The 24,319-nt window shown below is 36.3% G+C and overlaps 1 protein-coding gene and 1 long non-coding RNA gene across 2 annotated transcripts in view; one reads left to right on the forward strand and one right to left on the reverse strand.

The window, feature by feature from the left end:
* Positions 1 to 24,319, forward strand: part of grik3 (glutamate ionotropic receptor kainate type subunit 3) — a 99,049-nt gene that overhangs the window by 31,863 nt on the left and 42,867 nt on the right. The window contains exons 2-8 of the mRNA XM_046847043.1: positions 4,928 to 5,101; positions 5,440 to 5,697; positions 5,923 to 6,104; positions 7,496 to 7,549; positions 12,430 to 12,600; positions 13,375 to 13,518; positions 14,653 to 14,760. Of these exons, the coding sequence (XP_046702999.1) occupies positions 4,928 to 5,101; positions 5,440 to 5,697; positions 5,923 to 6,104; positions 7,496 to 7,549; positions 12,430 to 12,600; positions 13,375 to 13,518; positions 14,653 to 14,760 (1,091 nt within the window). The remainder of the gene's footprint in view (positions 1 to 4,927; positions 5,102 to 5,439; positions 5,698 to 5,922; positions 6,105 to 7,495; positions 7,550 to 12,429; positions 12,601 to 13,374; positions 13,519 to 14,652; positions 14,761 to 24,319) is intronic.
* On the reverse strand, positions 727 to 24,288 carry LOC124384306. Its single transcript, XR_006925373.1, has 3 exons — positions 24,188 to 24,288; positions 12,460 to 12,647; positions 727 to 966 (listed from the first exon to the last, which is right to left on the reverse strand). It is a non-coding gene; the product is annotated as an uncharacterized LOC124384306 (long non-coding RNA).

Raw genomic sequence — 24,319 nt, forward strand, 5'->3', positions numbered from 1 at the left:
TGAGTGAATGAGGACGGGAGAGTGAAAGCTGCGATAAATTGCATGAGTAGAGCCATTTGAGCATAAAATTAGATTTTACAAATATGTTGTTACCTGGCAGTTATTTGACAGTAGGGATATTAGTGCATTCTGGCCTCTATTAAATATTACTAATCATATCAAATAAAAAGGAATTTTGCACATTGCAGGACCGATATTGTCAGATGTATAACTGCTATGTGAAATTGGAAAATAGGGCAAAATTTAATTAGAGAACGTCTTCTTATTACACAGTTCCAACACTGGAAGTATTGACTGATACCATATGTTGTATATAGTAATATGTAATGCTGTGTAACTTTAAAACTATTTCGTATTAGGAAGCAAACTACAAAAAATTATTTTAGAAATGTTTTTAAAATAGTGCTGATAGCAATAAAGTATCAGGTGTGACAAAGTAATATATTTAAAAATGAGGATGTCAGTCTGTTTAATTATAAAAAATAATTATAATCCCAAAGTTATTGTTTCTAAAATGTTTTCATTAAATCATACTTTTTGAGTGTCACATCATCAGTGTCTTACTTGTACTCACTTATTATTCTCCGCACATTAATCTTGTCTAAACATTTTCAGTGATTTCATAAACATATTAAATGTAAATAACGGCAATATATGATGACATTTCTTAATAAATGTGTTTACAAATGTGTATACAAAAGGAATACCAACAGGGATAGAATTGCATTTTATTGCAGTTAAGCACAGTGGAATATCATTCTGCATTTTTATTTTTCCTTTGAGGGTATAGAAATGGAATAAACTCTGTGTTCAGTGCGATTGGTCAGTATTGTGCACAATGCTGGAAGTTTGCTGTAATTGTTTAGTACTAGCCATTGTTGGCTCAATTCTCCTCAGCCATTGTGCAGCAACGTTCTTTTGTGCTTCCGAGGAGCAGTGGAGCTATTCACATGCAGCCTGGGAACCCTACCAGAGAGGCACATAAATACAAAAGAATTTGCTCAAATTGCTCACTTTGCTAGCATACAGTACATTCATCCAGAAACATAATGATATTGTCTTGTTGTGCAGACCCAGGCACAGCTCATAGATGCCTGGATTGGGGGAGGGGGTGAACAAGCTTGAACACAGAACATATGGATACAAATTAGAGTGGGCTAGAGAAAGCAAAGGAGCAGAAAACTGTATTGCTATTTGAGTATGTTACAATGTATAAATGCACACCAATCAATCATAACATTAAAACCAATACAGTATATTGTGTAGGTCCCCCTTATGTTACCAAAACAGCTTTGACACTTTGAGGCATGGATCTTTGAAGTTGTGCTGTGGTGTCTGGCACTAAGACGTTAGCAGCAGATCCTTTAAGTCCTGTAATTTGCAAGCTGGGTCCTTCATGGATCAAACTTGTTTATGCAGCACATCCCACAGATGCTCCATCGAATAGAGATCTGAGGAATTTGGAGGCCAAGTCAACACCTTTTGCCAACTCTTTGTCCTGTTTCCCAAACCATTCCTAATCAGCTTTTGCAGAGTGACAGGGTGCATTATATGCTGAAAGAAGCCACTGTAAAGGTGTATCCTGTCAACCTTCTCTCATAGCCAGCATTAACCTTTTTAGCAATTTGTGCTACAGAAGTGGGATTGCACTAAAAGGAATAACCTTTATGCTCGAAGCACATCAGTCCCATGGACCACTTTTGGTAGGTACTAACCACTGCATTCCGACTCCACAAGACCTGACGATTTTGGAGATGCTCTGACTAAGCAATCACAATTTGGTCCTTGTCTGACTCACTCAAATCCTTATGCTTGACTGTTCACATTGCTGCTTTATATATCCCATGGATAGGTGCTATTTTAACAAGATAATAAATGTTATTCTTTCACCTGTCTGTGAATTTAATTTTATGGCCGATTGTTGTAGTTTGTGTTTCAATAGATTGATTGTTTGAGTCATTACAAATGAAACAGAAACCATAATGATGATGTTTTGATTAAAGTCTGATAGTAATTGAGGTTGCACTACATCTATGGATCTATCCAGCTACATTTTCTCCTATTGAGTTTGATGATAATGATATTGTCAGTTTTACAGTTGATGTAGCCTATAGCAAAACATTTTTATTATGGTGCTCTACAGTATATGACAGTAGATCATGACATTTTTTCTTTTTGCAAAATATATACTGGTCACACAAATACCAAGCAATTTAGGTGATGCATAGTACAATTATTTAAACAAGACAAAAAACAAAACACTGTCTGATGAATGTCGTAAATTTAAATCTAGACTCCTTGACATTTTGTAATACATAGTACTGCTTGTTTTACATACATCATTTGCCCCTGTTTTATTCAATAACAAACAAATTGTCCTTCCATAAATGTAATCTGTTTTATTATGTTATTATATAACAGCTCTTTTGTTTTAGGATGAGACAATCATCTCAAAATATAGAAACAACCTGCTCATCATCCTTTTTTTTTTATCTCTACCATGTCCTCAAGAGCCTTCAGGTCACTATGTTGTATTCTTGTTCACAAATTAAATAGTTTTTGATGGTTGTTATCTGTTACATATTATTTAGCAAAACCTTCTAAAGTATTATTTAGTTCAACCTTGTAGAAAGGCACTTTGTAAATGCTATTCTGGGTATGTTTAATTTCAGTGAGATATGTTTTCATATCTGTAACTCATTCATTTGGATTTTGTATAAGCTTACTAAGGGCCATATTATAAAAAGCAGCAGCTGTAATGAACGCATGGTTTCTGCTAAGGCTATGGCCCAAGAGATTAATTAAGCCCTTTTGTAGTACTGCTGAGGAATAGGAAACAAGTTAATTACAAACAAACTGACTTCTCACATCAAACATTTACAGCTCAATTTATTTTTGGCCTTTTAGATTTATCATTAGGGGAAGGAAGCAGCAACACTTGCATTTCTACTAACATTGGGATATTCAGCAATGGCAAACATTTTTCTTTTTTGTTTTCATCCATTGTACCTAATCCATTTTTGACAGAAAAATCCTTGCACGTCTTTGCTTTGGTTTTTTTTAAAATGGCAATGCAAATTATTCCTTGATTTCTTTCTCCTCCCAAGGAGCCGGTACCCCGCATGTTTATTAAATTTGTTAAAGTGCTTCCGAGCAATGCACATTTTATCCTCTTAACAGTCAAATTAGTATATACTCCAGCAATTACTTAATGTACTCTAATGAGATTTCCCTGCAAAACGGCAGGATTCATTTATTTTAATGTGCCAAGCTCCTTCCACGGAGTTTATGCATCGCCTCCCTCTGGATCACAAGTAGGGCTGGAGTCATAAATAGTGAAGTGTGCACTGCTCTGTAGCTGCTGCTCTGAACTCTGAAGTGGAGGAATGGGATCCTGTAGCAACTGATGCTCAGGGAAGATCACAGCACTTCAGGGAGCTGATGACCCCTGCTGTGGTACAAGGAGATGAAACTCAAATTAAATGCTTTTGGCCTGATGGATTTGCTTTTGTGTGCCGTTTAAAGTGGTTTATGTCATTGCTGATCTGTGTGCTTTCTAAAGGATGAAGATGAAAATATTTGTTGTAAGAAAGAAAGAAAAAGTTTTTTCTTACAAAAAATGTAATTCAATTGAGAAATAAAATTCCAACTTATCTGAACATAATAATTATTAAAGTTTATATATATATATATATATATATATATATATATATATATATATATATATATATATATATATATATATATATATATATGTGTGTGTATAATATATATGCACATTAAATTAATTTTCCCCATTAAAAATAGTTAAAATGGCATTAATCTGTTCCATCCGTCAAAATGAGACCCCGTTCTTATGTTTCATGTTATTAAATTAGGAAAATATGTTTCTAAATAACAAGAGTAAAAAAGATTTGTGGGGTGTAGTAGAGGCGATAAGCGGAGGAGGAGGGAAAACTCATTTTTTACTATCACTACTATACTTTTGCTTTTTTGCTTAATTTTTGTCACAATCTTCGTTTTCTGGCTTCGCTTCGCCATCTAGCAGCGGCGTCTCGAGCTCGTACCTCAATTCTTTGCTCGCGTAACAAATCAAAAAATCCAGCGAGTGACCGCTCGTACCTCGGATAACTCATACATTCATTCACTCGTAGGTCAAGGTACCACTGTCAATGTAGAAATGTATGTATGTGTGTGTGAGATATATATATATATATATATATAAATGTATGTGCGTGTGTGTGTGTGTGTGTGTGTGTGTGACATAAACATCTAACAAGAAATTTCTCCAGATCAAAGATTATACAGATTTTTTTTGCGGGTTCTTTTTTAGGTTTAGATTATGTGTGGTGTCATCAAACTAGCCTTTATGAAAGAGCTGTTTATATAGGGATGATAACACATTATAACTAGTGAATTAATTTAAACGTATGCTGCTAAAGAAAATTAAATCAAACCTTCTGATTAAAGCGTAACCATGTTGGGTATAATTACTTTTAGACCATTTAATGAATTTCTAGTATCCCAGCAGATCGTGAAATAAAGTAGCTGGAAAATGTTTGCATAGGTCCCTCAAGATCTAACATTCCACATAATAATCCATTTTATCACAGACCTACTGGCCTGAAAATGGCTTGGAACCTTTGATGGGCCTATTTGCTTTTTTTTCATCCTGTCTTGTATGCCCTCATCTCCATTATGGCCCTGAACTTTAAAAGCCTGAGTTGAAACACAACCAGGACTCTGAATGCAGACAGACTCCATCTATTTGCTCAGTAAATCTAATGTGGTTCCTTGAGGCACACAAAATAGTTTTTTTTTACTACAAACAGCCAGAGGTTTAGATCCAAAAGTTTGGATGTAGGACTGAAACACATTTTTGACTGGTTTGCTCTGTATTAACACAGTCATGTCTTTTGATTTACAGGAGGTATTTTTGAACAGACAGATGGTCCAGTCTCACTCGTCAGTGCAGAGGAACTGGCATTTAAATTTGCTGTCAATAACATCAACAGAAACAGAACATTATTGCCAAACACAACATTAACGTATGACATCCAGCGGATTAATATCTATGATAGCTTTGAGGCCTCAAGGAAAGGTGAGTCAACTTAATCACAAGAAGCTAATAAGACCAAACTATTGAAATAATTGCAAAAGTAGATAAAGATAATTGCAATAAGTCATTAGTAAGATGTATGTATATGACCACAATATAATTACTTTTCAGTGATCCTTGATTTTTTTTTTACTGGTTTTCAGTGATTAAATCGTGTATTTTATTGTATATTTAAAACAATCTCTCTTCAAAAACTGAAGAATTAAAATGTTTATTTTGATTTGTTATTCAAAGCATTACATTAGAAATTATATTTACACACATTGTATTTGATCTTTTTAAGAGTGTTAACCTCCTCTACTCTAACTCTACCTTACCAGCTTGTGACCAGCTGTCTTTAGGTGTTGTGGCCATATTTGGGCCATCTCATAGCTCCTCGTCAAATGCAGTACAGTCAATCTGCAATGCACTTGAGGTTCCACACATCCAGGTGAGGTGGAAGCATCACCCCATGGACAACAGAGACACGTTTTATGCCAATTTGTACCCAGACTACTCCTCCCTCAGCTATGCCATCCTGGATCTAGTACAATTCCTCAAGTGGAAAACAGCCACTGTGGTGTATGATGACAGCACTGGTGAGATATTATTCCTTGTCGGTCTCACACAAACACACACACACACACACACACACACACACACACACACACACACACACATACACACACACACACAGACACACACACACACTATGCATCTGATGCCACTCTACATTTGCCACTCTTGATTTACTGTGTAAAATGTAATAGAAATCTCGAATAATTGGGATTTTCTTGTTGTCTGGCTTTGTATACTGTATACAGGTTTAATTAGACTCCAGGAGTTGATAATGGCCCCTTCCAGGTACAATATAAGGCTGAAAATCCGACAACTCCCTCTGGACACAACTGACACCCGACCCCTATTAAAGGAGATGAAAAGGAGCAGAGAATTCCGCATCATCTTCGACTGTAGCCATATCATGGCTGCACAAATTCTTAAACAAGTTCGTATGAATGTTGTTTTTAAATATGGAAAATGACCTCAACCAACATGTTACCTATACATTTACACATATTTTGATATTTAAACATAAAACAGGAGATTAATTTAAAGGAGATATAATGTCTGAAAAAAGGTGTAATACAAATTTTGCAGATATTTGTAGGTGAAGTCTTGTTGAGCTGACACTTATTAAGTAAATACCACCTTTGATGTTGACCTATAGCTTTCTCGAGCCAAAGAGGATATTGGATAAGTCATTTTTTATATCATAGTTATATAAGATAGGTAAGAAGCTTAAAAGTGCAACAGCTTTATAAGCTGCTTATTTCCCCAAAGTTTTAGACTGTTTTGACTCAAATCATTCTTCTCTTACTTTGGTGAGTTTAAACCATTTACTGTTGCTTTCTAGGTCAAAACAAAGACCTAATTATTTTATACTAGAACTCATGAGCAAGTGGTTTCTATAACCCTGATTCTTCTGGTCACCTGTCTGAAGGCTGCCTTTCTGTGTAAGCTTCACCTGAGCTTCTGTCGCTACATGCATTTCCCTTCAGGCCATAAGGGAATGGGAAATGTGACAGGGCAGGAAGTGTGTCGAAGCTGTCTGCAGGCCAAATCCCATATGGCTTTAAAAAGCAGAGCGATATGTGTATGTGGAGGGAGGGGAGACATGATGGCTGAAGGAATTAGAACAGACACATATGAGTAAATATTACAGGACCAGGTAAAATCAGACAGACCAGATGGCTAATGACTTCCACCCAACCTCCGAATGCCATTATATCCTGGTGATACGTTAGGTAAAATTTGCTTAGTGAAGTCTCTATTTTGGCTTGAAGAAGAGAACAAGACATACCTGTAAATGTACTTTCATGGGTTGGCTAAACTTTGGTTTTTCTTTACAACAGGTAGTTTAATTTCAGAGGAAATATTGCCACCCTGAAAAATAGAACTTTCAATGGAGATTAAATGAGTGAATCAGCAGGGAGTGCATGTGGAAGATGAATAAAATAAGTACTCTTTTTGAGTAAGGGCCCAAATTGCTTGTGGACGATCACTTGTATGACATTTGCTCTCCAGCTCCACTGAACAGACTAATGGGGACAAGACTTTAGTCCAGTTGAATTTGTCATCTGTCTGTACCTCTGACCTTTGGGCTATAGTGTGGTATCAGACACGAGTCAATAATGGTATAGAGTCAAATGGTTTTCATCTATTCCGAAGCAGTAAACACATTTGGTCCTCTTTTGTCTTTTTTTTTTATTTGAGTTGGTCATTTGTATTGATTGTAAAATGAGTTACTGACCTCTTCCATTGTCTTGCATTTCTCTCTGTCTCTACCTACATAATTTCCATCTCCCTGTGTACCTTTTTCCTCATGCATTATTCCAGGCCCAGATGATGGGAATGATGACGGAGTATTACCACTACATCTTCACTACTCTGGTAATGTTCCACACTTGTTCAAGCAGTTTGAATCTCACTTATTTTTTATCCCATTTTTCTAATGAATAGCATTTAATTGCCAAAAGGCACTGAAGCTGCTGTATAATATCAAAATTGTTTGACAAATTCACATTGTAATGTGTCTCCAGTATCCTTGTGTAAATAACCACCCACCTTAAGTCAACAAAACTCTGTGAAAAGCTTCTATGAAGGCGACAGATAGTCAATTGATTGTGTAAGCTGAGAGCTTAATGGAGGTAGAAATACTTAAGCTATTAACTCAACATTCGAGTGCCCTTTGAATTAAAACCTTCCCAAATGTTTACAGTGATACTCTGACTCAAGTCTTTAAATGCCAGCTCTCCCTCTTCTGTGCAATACTGAGTGTCCTATTAATGCTTCTGATTTATCAAACTGCCAAGCAAAGACAATGGAACCAAAAGCGTATTGTACTCTGTTTAAAGATTATTGTGTAACACAGTCTGAATACAAATCACTATCAGAAAATTTAAATTGTATATTATTCAAAAAAATCAATTAAGACAAGTAGAATTTCAGTAGTCTATATATTGATATTGAATTATATAAAATTCAATATCAATATATAGATTTTTTTTTTTTTTTTGTTCTACCACAATTGTGTAAATCATATTGCAAAAATTTTGTTTTCATATTATGGCAAAAAATTCTAAACACAGGCATTACGTGGTATCAAGCAAATATTGAGCTACTCATTACACAGGGAGGGGGATAATTGGGGCATGAGAATAGTGCTTTTCAAGCCTCTTAAAAGGTCAATTTTAAGTGTTAAACAAGTACATCATTAAAAAAGTCAATTAACTATAATTTAATTAGTTGTTCTTTGACTTTCTACTTACTTGTACATTTTTGTTCCTTCTATTTTTTAGGTGGGGGCGTTATATTTAAACAGTACCAATTTTATTTTTTTTTTTAAGAGCACAGACAATGTGGCCTATTTATGAACTTTGATTATAAAATCAGTAATACAATGAAAGCTCTTACCTAGTCAGTCCAGTCCGATATATTTCTTCCTGTTTGTGTTTGGCTTTCCTAGATTTATAATGAATAAATCTTTAAACGTCAGTGACCTACAAAGTTTGTATACAGCGTATTTATGATTTGTACGAATGTGACATTTAAAAGGATTGAAAGAGAAGACCTAATAAATTGAAGAACATTTTTAATTAAAAAAGTTATCATTTCTATATATTACAGTTTGTAAACATTTGTTAGGTCATTGAAACAAAACTAGCATTAAATATAAACATGCCTGTTCTTCTTAATGACTGTGATCATACATGTTACCAAAATTAAGGCAGAAACTAGAACACTTCAACCGAATGAGATCAATTATAAATCAAGAAATGTTCAAACAAATAGACATTTCCATAATGACACACATATGCAACAGATCTTGATACATGTTTTGAGCTATTATTTTTTATCTCATTGGTCCAAAATACTAGAATATCCTTCACACTTGCAGAATACAATTGTAGAGTACACACATGCATTCTTCCCCAAATAGCAGTGTACAAGCAACAGCAGTAGTAGTTACTAAAATTTTATGAAAGTTCTTTTCAAAATGTTTTAGCACAATTTCAAACACAATTATATACTGGAGCAACTTAAAATAACCACTCAGTACAAATAATATTGGACTAAGTAACAGTAACTGATTTTGATGTTTAAATTTAGCTACATGTTTTCTCTGCCCAGTGAACATAATCACAGCATATATATCACAGTAAACATTTTCAAGGTCATGTTCAATGTCGACTAGCTAGCTATCTAGGACACTAGACTTGCTAATAGGTACAGATTACTGATAAAATGTTTTCTTCAAGAATAGCCAGAATTCTGTACAATTTCAAAAATAACAATCACAATGTAAAGGCACTGCGCACAATCAATATATACAGTAAATACCTTTACAGTCACATTATTGTTCTATTGTCTTGCCTTAAGAAACCAGTAGGTTCAGAAACAGCTGAATTAACAGTTGGTATGTTTGTAGATATTCTCCCTGTTCTAGTGTAAAGATAATCGAATGTTATGAATAGGCAACGTCATGCATTTTCCCATCTGTTGTTTTCTTCAGGAGAAAAGACTGAAGTTCTGCAATATAATTTTTTTACACTAAAATAACAACAACAATAATAATAATAATAATAATAATAATAATAATAATAATAAGGAATGTAGTAATGTGAAGTGATGTGAAGTGATGTGTTATACATATTAAGATTGATGCAAAAAAAAAAAAATGTTAAAGGAAAATAAGAGGCCTACATTAAAAAAAGGGGAAATTAATTAAATATTTTGTTTAGTGATCTGGTCACTTTGGATTCCCATAGTCATCCCGCAGTGCCACCAGTGATTCAGAGCTCAATCAGAGAAATTATGCATGCTATGTCATGAGCCTCCAGCAGTATGGTGTATCTACCAAAATGTGACTCTGTGCTTTGCACATGCTAATTGTTTTAGTACGGCATAGTAATATGATGTTGGAAATAAATAAAGTGTGTGAAAATAAAGTTTCAATTTGGCCACTGTCTCATTTTCAAACTCTTGGTGCTTTTGTTGAACTAAGCACAGATGGAAAATGTTCTCTAAATATGACAGATAAACTGTAGAACTGGAAGAATATGATAGATGAGCTATACAGAAAACACAGTTATTAACAGTAATAATGATAAAATCCATTGTAGCATGCCCTGTGTATTTGCAACAGATTTCGTAAAGTCTTTTAGTAGAGGTCTTTCACTTATTATTTCAATATTTCAATATATCATTTAGAAAACTGTAAAGTGTTAAAAGGCTTTAAAAAGAAGAGCACCAGTTTAACCCATAGAATTAAAGCATTTTTTTCTCCATGTTCAGTATATGAATTCATTAGCATAAAATGTATGTCTATTAAAGCCCCAGCACAGGCAATTCACTGACATGAAAAAAAAAATCATCTAACATTCTACCTCATTGTGTTTGTGTATTTAGACACCAAATTCATTCCTCAATTTGAGCAGCATGAAAATAGCATTGTTCTGCTGAGTATAAGATGATGTTTACTGCAGTAAATCATTCATACGCCACAGCACAGGAATACTGCTGGAATATTTTGTCAAGTGCTTTGTGTTAAAACAAGAGCTGATTTCTTTTTCCCCTCTGTATATCCATTCATCTATCCCTCCATGCTTCAATCTGTCTCTCTATTTATCTATATATACATCCATCCATCTACACTTCCATCCATCAGGTTATTTCTTTTAGTGCATATCCATGTAAAGGCTTATAGATCTGAGATATTAAAAGACTAAATTTTGAGGACAGACACGAAAGAAAAAGAAAAATGAGTAAAGTGCAAGAATAGCATGTTTCAATACAAAGTATAATAAACTAAATAGACATCCGCTTATGATTTCAGTCACAGCCTAGAATTTATTTTATAAACAGATATTGTTTGAGGAGATAAAAGTACATATCATTTCTATGGCAACACAGCCATAAGCCACTGGAATTTTGTTTTAATGTTTCAATTTTATCATCTGTGAGGAAGCTTCTGACTATAAAATAAACATTCAGGAGTTATAGCTTAGACTTTCTTCCTAAAAATTATTAGAATTGTTTTACCCCTTACTCCAAAAGATATTTGCATTTAGTGGTGTGTTGAGGCTTCATTAAAAAGGGAATATATGTTCAGTCAGATTTAAGAAAACATTATGTATAGTTTACATACAAACATTATTTTTTAACTTTAAACACGTTTCCAATTTACAACTAAACTAAAATATCTAGAATGAAACTGAACAAGTCACATGGTATTAATGTAAACCAATTACATTTTAATATTTTGCAAAGATATTTCCACTGACAGGAACTATAGCTATAAATTACATTTATTAGTTATTCAAGGTGCATTCATTTCCTGAAGCTGTTTAGGGTCATTATGTATTAGTGTCTCCAGAACCTCTCCCAGCAACATTTCGACACTCATGCATACATAGGGAATTCATATTAGCAACAATCCAGCAATTGGCATCTGTTGGGTCTTAGATGAAACCAAAAAACTTGGAATTAACCCATGCAGACACATGGAGAACAGCAAAAATCCACAGAGACAGTAAAAAAGCAACATCAGGAGACCCATGGGAAGCATTTTCCAGTGCACCACCATACCACCAGTTTAAGCCTCCAATTGTACACCCACCTTTGTCCTTTAATATTTTGGTATATTGACCTGCTAAATTGATTCTTGAAATCCAGTTGTTAACGGATTGATTTCTAGAAAATATATCAATAAAGTTATAAAATAAATAAACTAAATTTTCCCCCTCTTTTTTTTCCACATCAGTAGTTTCATTTTTAAAGGTTTAGTTGCACATCATTGCTTTGGGATGTGAAATTCCAATCCTTTATTCATGCGGTGAAAAAAGGCTTTGAATCCAAAAACACTGTGATCCATTTCAGTGCCGGGGCCATATTCAGTATCAGGTGGTGTATTTATGGTTGGGTGCACAGAACCAGAACAATGGACATAGAATTATTGAGGAAATAACTGTTTTAATAAGCTTTTGAGAGGCTGACTGTTGTCTCTGATGTCATACACTGAGGTGTGTGCAACCTGCACTCCCCTATTCTATCCTAGCAGCTCAGAAACACAGCTTTATCCTCACTGTCCTTCATTTTACCTTTGCCTCTTTTTTTCACCCTTCCTATATCGCTTTCTTTTATTATGAGACAAAGAGTCAAGCAGCCTTTTGACGACCAACAACAAGGTTCAATTCAACCCTGGATAAAAGGTTCTCTTTTCTCTCTTTTCTGTCTTGCTTCCTTTCTTTCTGCTTCTCCTTTTTTTTCAGGATCTTATGGCAATCAATCTAGAGCCTTACCGTTTCTGTGGTGTCAATATGACCGGTTTCCGCATCCTGAATGTGGATAATCCGCAAGTGGCTTCCATTGTGGAGAAATGGTCCACAGAGAAGCAGATCCCTCCAAAGCCTGACTCTGGTCTGCTGGAAGGAATTATGACGGTATGCTTCATTTTGTCTCTTCTTGTTTGCTACACTCCATTTGTTTTCTGTTTCGGTGGAAAAAAATGAATAACAATCTAAATAAATAGCCAAGAAATAAAAATAGGAAAAAAGAAAGATGTGTGATTTTGCGTTGCGTTTTGAGTTGTACTTGGGCTCTTGAAAGACTACAAACCGAATTTACTATTTCTTTAATTAATTCTGACTCTTAGATTTATGATATAGTTGTAATATTAGTTATAAGAAGAAATGTGGCTTTGTGAGACAGGTTATTTCATCTACTAAGAATAATTATCGGGCAAATGAAAGATAAGACAAGGCTGCATTCACATAATCTTTACACTTCTGTTCTGCCATATGTCTCATTATTGCCACATTTCACAGACATTTAAGAAATGAATGCAATATTCTAATTTTCTGTGCTGCATAAGCGCTTAATTGCTCTGGAAATGCTAAGGATGTAATTTCTTACTTCACCATATAAGGTAAAACTGTGTAACTTTTAAATCTTTTTGCTGAACTGGACAGATTCAGCTATTAAAACAAACAACCTATCTGCACAAAATGGTGCGACCCAAATAATTTGAAACTTCTATAGTGTTTTTGTACCGGGATGTCAGTATATACCAGAATCACTGCTTTCCTCCCTCCTCATGACTTACATGCTTTTAATTCACCTCTGCTAATGGTGCAGAAACTCGGGTGTGCTGGTTCGGCCACACGCTCTGCTGCGTCTGCTCATGTCAGCTGAAATAGTGTCCTGCTTTATTTCAGACAGATGCTGCTCTGACATATGACGCGGTCCACATTGTATCCGTCTCCTACCAGCATGCACCACAGATGACAGTCAACTCGCTGCAGTGTCACCGCCACAAGCCCTGGAGGTTTGGTGGGCGGTTCATGAGCTTTATTAAGGAGGTAATGACTAGAGTTAAAGGCTGGGGCACTGCAACCCGGATTTCAGTCCTATTCATATTCACATCTGCCTCAGATATGTAAAAGAAATTTAAAAGAAATAGATCAGTACAGGTCAGTTTGAACTGTAGTAGGGTTTGAAGCAGTTTGGCATAAAGCCAGGTTCTGAATTGTTGGCACAATCGGTTTAAGTAAAATGCCATACTTGTATATTTTTTTCATATACTGTTATATTTTTTATATATATATATATATATATATATATATATATATATATATATATATATATATATATATAATATTTTAAATGCTAGAATAAGTTTACTTCAAATAAATGTTAGTATGAGAAGAATACAGACATACCGCTGTCTGTTAAAAGCGGACTGAAGAAGCCTTTTTAACATTTGTATACACAAAAGGCTTTTCTTTTTTCCTTGTAGTCAGTCGCTTTTTGTATGAACCTAAAAAACAACCAGAATAAAACAAGTGTACTTGATTTGAAAAAAAAAAAAGAAAAGATTCCCCCCACCGCCCCTCACCTTAAATGCATGTAATAAACTCAGTATGTGTCAGTGTTTGTGTCCTACTTTCCAGATGAACCCATCACTGTGTATTCTGCTCAAAAGTGGGAATGGCATAATCAGCTCTTATTTTGACTCACAAGAGACTCTGTGATTGTGACTCATAATAAGCAGATTAGAATTGTAGAGCACAGCTCTGTATGTGGAAAAAAAACTAAAATGAGGGCTACAGAGTCAGTGTGGAAAGTGTTGTATCTGTTTGACTGAGTCAAAATAAATGTCCCTGTGAAGTCTCATCATCGTCTAAACAAGTCCCTTTTGGGCTTCAGTCTCAATGTGAATGAGTGTGTGTTTGTGTTAGCATTGGAGGAGGGGTTTAAGGGTTGCTATGTGCATTTTTAACTGCCTTCTCTCTAAAGTGACTGAAATGGCCGATAATTAAGACTGAAATCTTTGGGGACTTTGTGGCTGATGCACTGGGATGTAAAATGTAATTACAAAAGAAATATATGCTCAGTCTGATGTGCTGAAATGTAGTATCTGTTACCTGTGTGTGCATCTCTATGTGTCAGTTTTGAAACCTATCCCTATTTCTCCCTCTTCTCCCTCTGTGCAGTCTCAGTGGGATGGCCTGACCGGTCGTTTGTGTTTCAACAAAACCACTGGCCTAAGGACTGATTTTGACTTAGACATTGTTAACCTGAAGGAAGATGGCCTGGAAAAGGTAATGACTCTAATTCACTCTAATAACCTCTAATTAATACAGGGCCATAAGAGGGCTTAATGCTGAAATTTTTTCCCATTGTTATCCAGTCTTCAGACATATCCGCCTTTTATAGGGGATGGAGCTTGAGTGGAAAAAAGAAGTGTGTCTCAGTTATGCATGATTATGACCTTGGACTTTAGCACTGACAGTTGATGCATTAAAGATTTGTCACTGTGAAACATCACTATTTGTCATTTGGCACTATTATATTTGGGGCTGTAAATATACTAAAATAGATGTATGTTATTTGTGGCAAATACTAAATACATTTGAGGTGAAAATCTTACATAAACCTTAAATAAATATATTTAATCTTAATTGTTACAGTACTTTTATTTTGACAAGTAAATAATGTACATGTAGAAATCATGTTAAAATCAGAGGCCTTTTAAAACAACCAATTAGAGACAAATTTAGTTACATTTACATAAATTCACTAATTCAGAAAGATATCACCAAAAGTACACCAAATTCACTCTCTCTTTAATCAGTCTGGAATGTTTCAGAAATTTATTTAATGGCTGAATGCCAGGTATCAAAATTAGAAATGAATTGAAAGTTCATCCGTGGCTGTAGAGCAGTTTATCTTTATAGTCAGAGCCCTTTCATTTGATGCCATGGAAAATGTAAAAATCCTAACAACTCAGCTATCGCTTTACACACAAATTCTGAAATAGTATACGTCTGGGTCCTCTTTAGAAGAAATTTGCAAACAATTGTATAATATAGAAAAGTATAAGTATTAAAATCCTGGGATAACAAATACTGCATCGTTTGGGAAAGAGGCACAGAATAACTTCCCAGAAATGAAACAAACTTTTCCTAAAAATTCAATTAAACCCCAAGTCAAGAATGCTTGTGAAGGAGTTAAAGGCATTAAGTGACAAAATATGTGCATGCACCATTCAAAAAAGCCTATAATACAAGACCAGCAAAAAAGACTAAGGTTTGCAGATGAACATCAGGAGTTGTGTTCTGTGTTCATATTAAGTCATAATGATTAGCATTGTGTGTAGAGGGATAAGGGGGGACTTTTAATCTTAAGAAACTATCCCAGCTGTGAAGGATGGCTATGGCAGCATAATTTTTTATTGATGCTTTGTGAGAAAAAGAGCTAGTGCTATTCATAAAATATGGTCTTCCTGCAGGGCAATGATCCTAAGCATACCTCCAAAGATGTAACAAAATTTCTTAAAAACAACACAGTGAAAGTATTGGAGTGATCAAAAGTCCTGACCTGAATCCCATAGATGGTTTGTGGAGTAAACTGAAAATTTATGTCTGTGCAAGGAGGCCAAAAGACCTGACTGAGCTGCCCATGTTTTGTCTAGGAAGGGCACAAATTCTGAAATTTCTCAGTGCCATTCAAGTGTTAAATTCATATTAAGTGTTACATTCAAGTTCAAGCAATTAATTAGCAATGTCACAAACACTAACAAATAACTTTTGGCCCATTGAAAATCTGATGTAAATAAAGCAAAAACCAACAACCTCTTAGCACTTATTTCAAATGACCTGGAAATAAAGTCAAGTGCTGTCAAGTGGCATTTTATAAGCTACTGAATTATGAAGGCGTAAGCCATACTGTTAAAATAAACCAACTGCTGTGATTAATTCTAAGGAATACGATTAGAACTATTTATGCAGCAATATATTGGCATTATACATCTCCTATTAGATTTTTATTTCAATGCTTGGAATTTTCTCATTCAAACACCTTCTTAGTAGTCTTTCCTCATGAAATGTAACCATATTTCATATTCCTTAATAGTTAAGGTGTATATTGTAGTACTGTAAAGAATCACTACACCTAACAATACTAGACATGTTGTATGCCCATGGTATAGATTTATTTCTCTGTCGTTCTGGGATTTATCTTGAGCTCTGTTTATGGTCTGTGTGGAGTTTCACGTCAGTGAATGAATGAATGAATGTATATAGCGACTGTCCATTACTAATGGTCTGATGTTAAATGCCAATGACCAATCCTTCTTATTTAATTGCTTTCCCTTTGTTGCATGATTCAAATGTGTAGCTAATCAATGCACTGAATGCATATAAATAATGTCTACAAACACTTAATTTCTACCCTGTTTAATTTGCTATACATGTTAGTACGAATAAAGAGCAATCCAGGGATTAACATAATTCAAACGCAAATTAGGCATTAGCTGTTTAGACAATTACGCAAGTGGAGAGGACTGTTAGTTTCTGTCTTTTGTTAACAACAGTCAGTTCAGATCTAAAATACTGCTGTTCAAAATAATGTATATAAGTATGATTTGGTATTACTCTTTCAAAAAACATAAATACATTAACACACCCGTGCAAAAATGTGTGCCAATCCTAAAATGTTAAGCTTTTAATGATCATATCAGCAAATTATCGGTCAGGAAATCATCAAGAAATAAATAAATATTTTATATATCCCTTCTCTATCAATTCTGGTTTAATTTATAAACTTGTTATCAGGTCCTTAATAAGCTGCATCAGTGAGCAAAATACCAATTAATGACTCAAGATTTTTTTTTCAAGATAAAATGATTGCCGAAGCTATTCTTGGAATCATTTGGGCATCCAACTATTTGTCAGGTTTTTTTATTTGTTAATTTTACATAAAACATTTAAATAATTGTTATGGTTTTAACTATGTGTATATGCATATGTAACCCTGTTTCCCTGAGGGAAAAGACGCTGCGTCAACAACACTTTAAGAACGCTTCCGCTCTGAATCACGTGTAATCTGTCCAATGAAAAGTGTGCCTTTAACTCCTTCACAACCAGGAAGCTATTAAACACGAATAGCACTGCAGGGATACCAGCAGTGTGGCATGTAGACGCAGCGTCTTGTTCCCTCAGGGAACCAGGGTTACATACGTAACCTGGAGACATTCCCTTTCAAGAACTCAAGCTGCGTCAACAACGCTTTGGGAACAAGAGTACAATACCACCAGACTGACCAGCCCCTGCTTAGAGTGTGAGGTCACAGCTAGGCTGAAGGACAGAGGGGCCAGGAGTGGCACTGAGGTCAAGGTTATAAAATCTGATAAAGGTCAGCGGGGTGGACCAGCCCGCAGCGTTGCAGATGTGTTGGAGGGGAACTCCAGAGGACCAAGCCTTAGAGGCTGCCACACTCTGGGTTGAGTGTGCTCTGACCCCGAAGGGAGTGGGGCGACCAAAGGACCTGTAGGAGGATGCAATATCATTGATGATTCACCTGCTTAGCATCTGCTTGTTGGTAAGGAGGCCTCTCCTAAGAGGGCCATAGCAGATGAACAGTTGTTTCGACTTCCTCCTTAGACTTATCCTGTGGACGTAAATGTCCAGTGCTCGCACTGGACACAGCGGGTTAAACTAGGGCCTGAATGTAACCCGTTCTAGGGTACAGGAAGGCACTGGCTATGCCTGGAGTGAACTCTAAAAAAGAGGGGGCCACAGAAAGAGCCTGAAGATCCCCTAATCTCGTAAGAGAGGAAATGGCCAGGAGGAACACAGTCTTAACTGTGAGAAACCTCCAGGAGGTCTCAGCCTCCAGATGTCGTGGAGAAAACGCGTCAAGAGCGGGTCTCTGCCCAGTGATTGCCCCGGACTCTCGGAGCTGTGCCTGCTCAGGGGTCAAAGCCACAGCCTCCACAACTTTGGGCTGCCTGAGATAGAAGATCCCTCCTTCAAGGAATCTACTAGGGAGGGTGTTCGCCCAGCAAACTCTCTCCAGAACTCCCAGAAACAGCACAACAGGGGGAAAGGCGTACAGTTGTAGCCTCTTGAGTCACGAACAGGTCTGCTTGAGCCCTGCCGAATCCCACCCAGCTCTGCTCCACCACTTAAGGGTGGAACCGCCATTCCCCAGGCCTTGGCCCTTGTCTTGAAAGGGCGTCTGCTGCTTCGTTCAGACGGTTTGGGATATATGCTGCTCTCAAGAAGAGCAGCTTCCCCTGTGCCCACAGAAGAATCTGGCATGCCAGCTTTTATAAAAGGCATGAGCGCAGACCCCCCTTGTGGTTGATTTAAGAGATCACAGAGGTGTTGTCTGAGCAGATCAACACATGGTAACCTGTGAGGTCTGACAGGAAATGCTTCAGAGCTAGAAGCACGGCCAGCATCTTTAGGCAATTGATGTGCCACAGCAGATGGGGCCCTCCCAATAGAACTTGGGTGGAGTGGCCACTCATGTCTGCTCCCAATCCTGTGAGCGACGTGTCCGCTGTAAGCGACCAGAAACTCCCCGAATGGGGCCCTGAGATAGGAACCCAGGATCTCTCCAGGCATTTAAGGCATGTAGGGCTCGCCGCGTGACCTTGATTGTACAAAGGGGATTGCCCCTCCGAGAGAACCCTTGGGTCCTGAGCCACCACTGAAGGGGTCTCATGTGCAGAAGGCCAAGTGGAACCACATCGGATGCTGTTGCTATTAGCCCCAGCAGTCTCTGGAACTGCCTGACAGTGAGTGACTGTCCTTCTCTTATCCTCCCGACGGCTGTAAGGATGGACACAATGCGGACAGGAGACAGTTGTGCATGCATAAGGGTTGAATCCCATACAACGCCTAAATAAGTGGTTCTTTGTAATGAAGGAAGCACACTCTTTTTGCCGTTCAGCTGTAACCCCAGTGCATTCATGAGAGCGAGAATAACATCTTGATGCCAGACCGTTAAATGCTCTGATTTAGCTAGTATCAACCAATTGTAGACATAGTTTAAGATGTGTATGCCCTAAAGTCTCAGGGGAGCAAGATCCGCATCCACACACTTCGTGAAGGTACGGGGTGAGAGGGAAAGACCAAACAGAAGGACCTAATATTGGTATGCTTCTGCCCCGAAAGTGAACCTTTAGATCTATCATGACAAAGCAGTCCTCGAATCTGATCTGAGACACGACTTGCTTGAGGGTCAGCATCTTGAACCTTGAGTCTCATTAGTGATCGGTTCAGTTGATGTAGATCTAGAATAGGACGCAAACCTCTGTCCTTTTTGGGAACTATGAAGTACCGGCTCTACAACACTCAGACTCTCTGTCAGATGGAGGGACCACCTCAATGGCCTTCTTCCTCGGAGTGTTTACTTCTTCTTCTATGACCAGATCCTGCTCGGTTCCCACCAGGGTGGGACACACTCTGTCGAACCGGGGCAGACGAGACCCGAACTAAATCGTATAGCCTCTGTCTACAGTATGCAGGACCCACCGAGACATGTCTGGCAGAGCTTCCCAGGATGGCATGTAGTCTCCTAAGATGATTAATAGTTGCCATTTTTGAATTGCCCTTTTTTGACCAAGAGTGTATGTTTTTGCAGCCAGATCAGTCAAATCAGGTTTTAAGTAAATTTCTTAGGTCTCTCTAGTTTTTAAAACCCATTCAAATATTTACTCTCATATTAATAGGGTTCTTTCTTTTTCACTGCAGTCTTGAGTTTCAGTAAAGATTTGTAAAGATATATCAGAAACTAGATTGTTTAAGGCCTAGCTGGTACTTCATTAAGCTGGTTCTTAATTTCAGAGAAGTTTTCTAATTTGTTAATACAACTGAACTGTTGGCTAGTGAGTAACAAAACAGAAACGCTTCTGCCCTATTTGCATTCAAATACTAATGATGATACAGCTATCCATGGCCAAGAGACCAAGAGAGCATACAATAGCATGGCTAAGTATGCCCTCTTGGTCTTGGCTTGGTCTGGATATATATATATATATATATATATATATATATATATATATATATATATATATATATATATATATATAGACCAAGAGGGCATACTTAGCCATGCTATATATTAGCATGTTATATATATATAACATGCTAATCTTTTGCATATCTTTTAGCTATAAGATTACATTTTATTTTCTCATAAATTCAATCATACCACCAAAGCAAAATAATAATAGAATAGCTAAGCCATAAATCTTTTTGATACTGGAGGAAGGGACTTGAAATGTAATCCCTTTAAATTGAATATTAGCCCACATTTGATCTCATACTGGAATTACAAGTTTCGAGGTGGGGTGTTTGCTGTATATCATCTTTAGTGAGTTCGAGCTGATGAACCATCCTGCTTTTAGTAAGTAAGTTTAACTCCAGTGGATAATCAGTCATAATGAATTGGAGTTTAATTTGAATCACTTTGCACTCGTGACATGTTCGAACACAAGTGCAATGCTTGTGCAAGTCATTCGACTCTTCATGCTCTTTAACTAACATGCATGTCAAATCAAAATATCTCAGGCAGACAGCACTATATGGTCTTTATGGCATCATTTATGATGTGCTTGTGTGACTTTGAATGAATCCAGCTCAACTTGGCTTCCAGAATATAAACAGTGTCAAGGATGACATGTGCTCTGTTGATCCAGGAAGGTGGAGAGCAGCGTTACAGCTACACATGTGTAGGCAGGGATAAATGTTGACAGCCACGGGCCCATCCACACTAATGATTTGTTCAAGTGCAGTTTCAAAATATGTACAGCTTCTGTTGCCTGCTAAAGGGGAAATGCTTCTCGAAACATTTTATTTGTTCAGATTGTTGAGCTGAAGGCAGTAGCTTATGGCAGACATTTGTATGCAGAGCAAATCATTCCTGTTAGTCTTGTAACTGGATGTGCCTATGTGTTTTAATTAGCTGTAAACATTTCCAAGTACAACTTCAGACAGACTCTGCCTTGCTCTGAAACATATCCAGTGAATTTGAATAGATTTTCTTGAATTTCTTCAGATTTCTTGAATTTCTGCTCAGCTGGTAGTGAAAGGCTTTGAGTTATGTAAGGCATAGATATAGCCACATAAAAATATTGTCTGTTTCTACTTTAAAGATGTGAGCATCTGTGTCTGTGCATTATTTCTCTGTCTTCTTGCATTTACACCTCTCTTTCAGTTGAAACTCGTACTGTATTAAATAGCCCTAAAAATGGATTTGAAATAATTGCAAATGACAGATCGTTAAGTCAAAAAATACCATGGTGAATAAACACATCATGCTACACACTACCAAACTATTAAGAGCATCATCTAAATTTAAAATGAGTAAACTGCTCCTTGAGGCAAAAGATAGATCTTCTCAGTCTGAGAATTGTATACACAGAAGCAAGTAGTTATGAGGGAAATACAATTCCCTTTTTTATTTTACTAAATAAATATAAATAGGGCACTTTAAGCAAAAAAATATTTACAAACACCAAATAATGTTTTTGTGTGTTTTTTGTTTTTCATTTCATCTGTCAGCAGTTGTGGTCCAGTCAATTCAGTGGCACTAGAATATTGTTACAATCTAGAGAAATATTTAAAAAATGTGGAATTGGTTCAGTTCAGCCACTCAGCATTACGTACACGTCTCCCCAGCCCACAACCTCATCACATGACCTACAGCTCTTATTAACCTCAATACTAATGAAGCTCACCTGTTTGCACTTACACTATTCACTTTAAATAAACTGGACTATCAGTGTAACTTTATAATTAATATAGGCTAAGTGTAGCTGCTTGTCTTGTCTTTGAACATTTTTGAACATAGACCAGGTTTGACCATAGACCAGACATGATTATCCTTCACATTTATTTTTGAAGCTTTTTTCTTAACCAGAGCAAATTGCAGTCTAATGCTCATGCTGGAACAAGTAGGTCAGGGTCTACAAATGCTGTCAAGCAAAACTCCTGTTAAAGAGTTAGTACAATAAGGATGGTACAGCAAGAAAAATAATACAAGCGTTTGTGTTTTTATTATACGTTTAGTTTATTATATGGCACTTACCCAACCGTTATCTGCTGTCATGTTTGAGTTTTGCGTCACCCTTCAATTTTTCTGCTATTTTGAAATGTATTATTTATTATTTGACCACATCTATTTGTTATAGATAGTAGACTACTCCATATGTTATAAAGTAACAGCTGTTGGTGTAAATTTGTCACATACTATTTAGCACACTAGTATGCAAATTCAGATTTGTTCTATTGATAGCTGCATGTGCAAACAAGCCATTCATGCTATTAAGTGACAAATAAATTCCATCAATTGTATTTCAGATGTACACTCCATAATCTCTTTTTGTTGGTCTTCCAAGTGATCTCACATGCAACTCACATCTCATCTCAGGATAGCTTACAGGATAGCTTTGCGACTATTTCATGTCACTAACCAGAAGTTTATTCATCTGCTTGCAATCATATAGACCTATATGATTGCAAGCAGATGAATAAACGTCTGGTTAGTGACATGAAATAGTCAACAAACTTCAAATAGTTTTGAAACAGCAGGTTACAATAGACCCACTTCACAGATATTAGCCTGGATTGCTTTGTTAAAGGCTTCTGCGTTTGTCGAGATGGCAGTTAGCAAGCTAATAAGCATAAACATTTCGGATCTGCTTTATGCAGAGGAGTGGAAAAAGTACTGATGCAGTGTCAAAATAATACTTAATTAAAATTCTAGCTCTCCAGCCTCAAATGTATTCAAGTGTAGGCAAAACAATTTGCTACCTTTAAATTTAAAGTGTTAAATTATAAGTCAATGTTTTTACTGAGAAAATTAAGCAGTCATGTTTTATGCACTACTCTGCAAAATAAATCTCTACATGTGCTGGATTATGGCTATGCAGCTTGCCAATTAATTAATCAGAAGTAATACTGTATATGTAACATTAACTATATTGTGTAGCATGGATTGGTTACTGCAGATGACAAACTGGCACCATTCTCTCTTTTTTTTCATTGATTGGATACATACACAGTAAAACATTTATTTGATTAATCTGTGGTTTACAGCTATTGGCTGGATGCAAGGGCGTAATCTAACCCCTGGCTGGATGAGAGAGGAAGAAACCAATGAGATGTACTGTATAATGACTATTTTGAAGGTTTAAATATGTATTTTTTTTTTAATGCAACAATTTAATTTCAAAGTAACACAATGTATAAAAATGCTTATGTTATGTTATGCTTATGTTATGTATTAGTAGGTCTAATCACTCAAGTACTATCCCTATCTAACTTTATGAATTTTAATGACTAGTAAACAGTGTCTAAAGAAAATGAGAGGAATGTGATAGACAAAACATGAACTGACATTCATTTGAAACCTTCAAAATAAACATGTAATAAAAAACAATTATTTTAATTTTTGTATTTATTTATTTATTTTTACATCCTCAACTAATTACTGATTATAGTTCATTTGTCAAGTCTTGCTTTACAAAATAAGTGTTCTAGAGTCTGTTTACAAACTTAAGAAAACATTTTCATTTAGATTGCTATTAATCTACAGCTGTCCTCAGTGTAGTTGTTTTAGAAAGTAAGAGTTGCATTCATTAAAAGAGGATTATAGACTAATTGCAAAGCAATCTTTCTTAAAGACAAACAAACAGTGTTATCAATGTGTAATGGATGCATCAGTAATTTCTACCTTCTGTTGACAATTTTCTCTTCAGAAAATGAATTGTAAAGCCTTTGCTCCTTCTCTGGCCAGTTTGCAGGACCTGTCTCCTTATAATGCCTCCTCCTGACCTCATATCATATAGGTGACATAAGCAATCAG

The sequence above is a fragment of the Silurus meridionalis genome, chromosome 4 (genome assembly GCF_014805685.1).
Source record: "Silurus meridionalis isolate SWU-2019-XX chromosome 4, ASM1480568v1, whole genome shotgun sequence".
NCBI classification, from domain to species: domain Eukaryota; kingdom Metazoa; phylum Chordata; class Actinopteri; order Siluriformes; family Siluridae; genus Silurus; species Silurus meridionalis.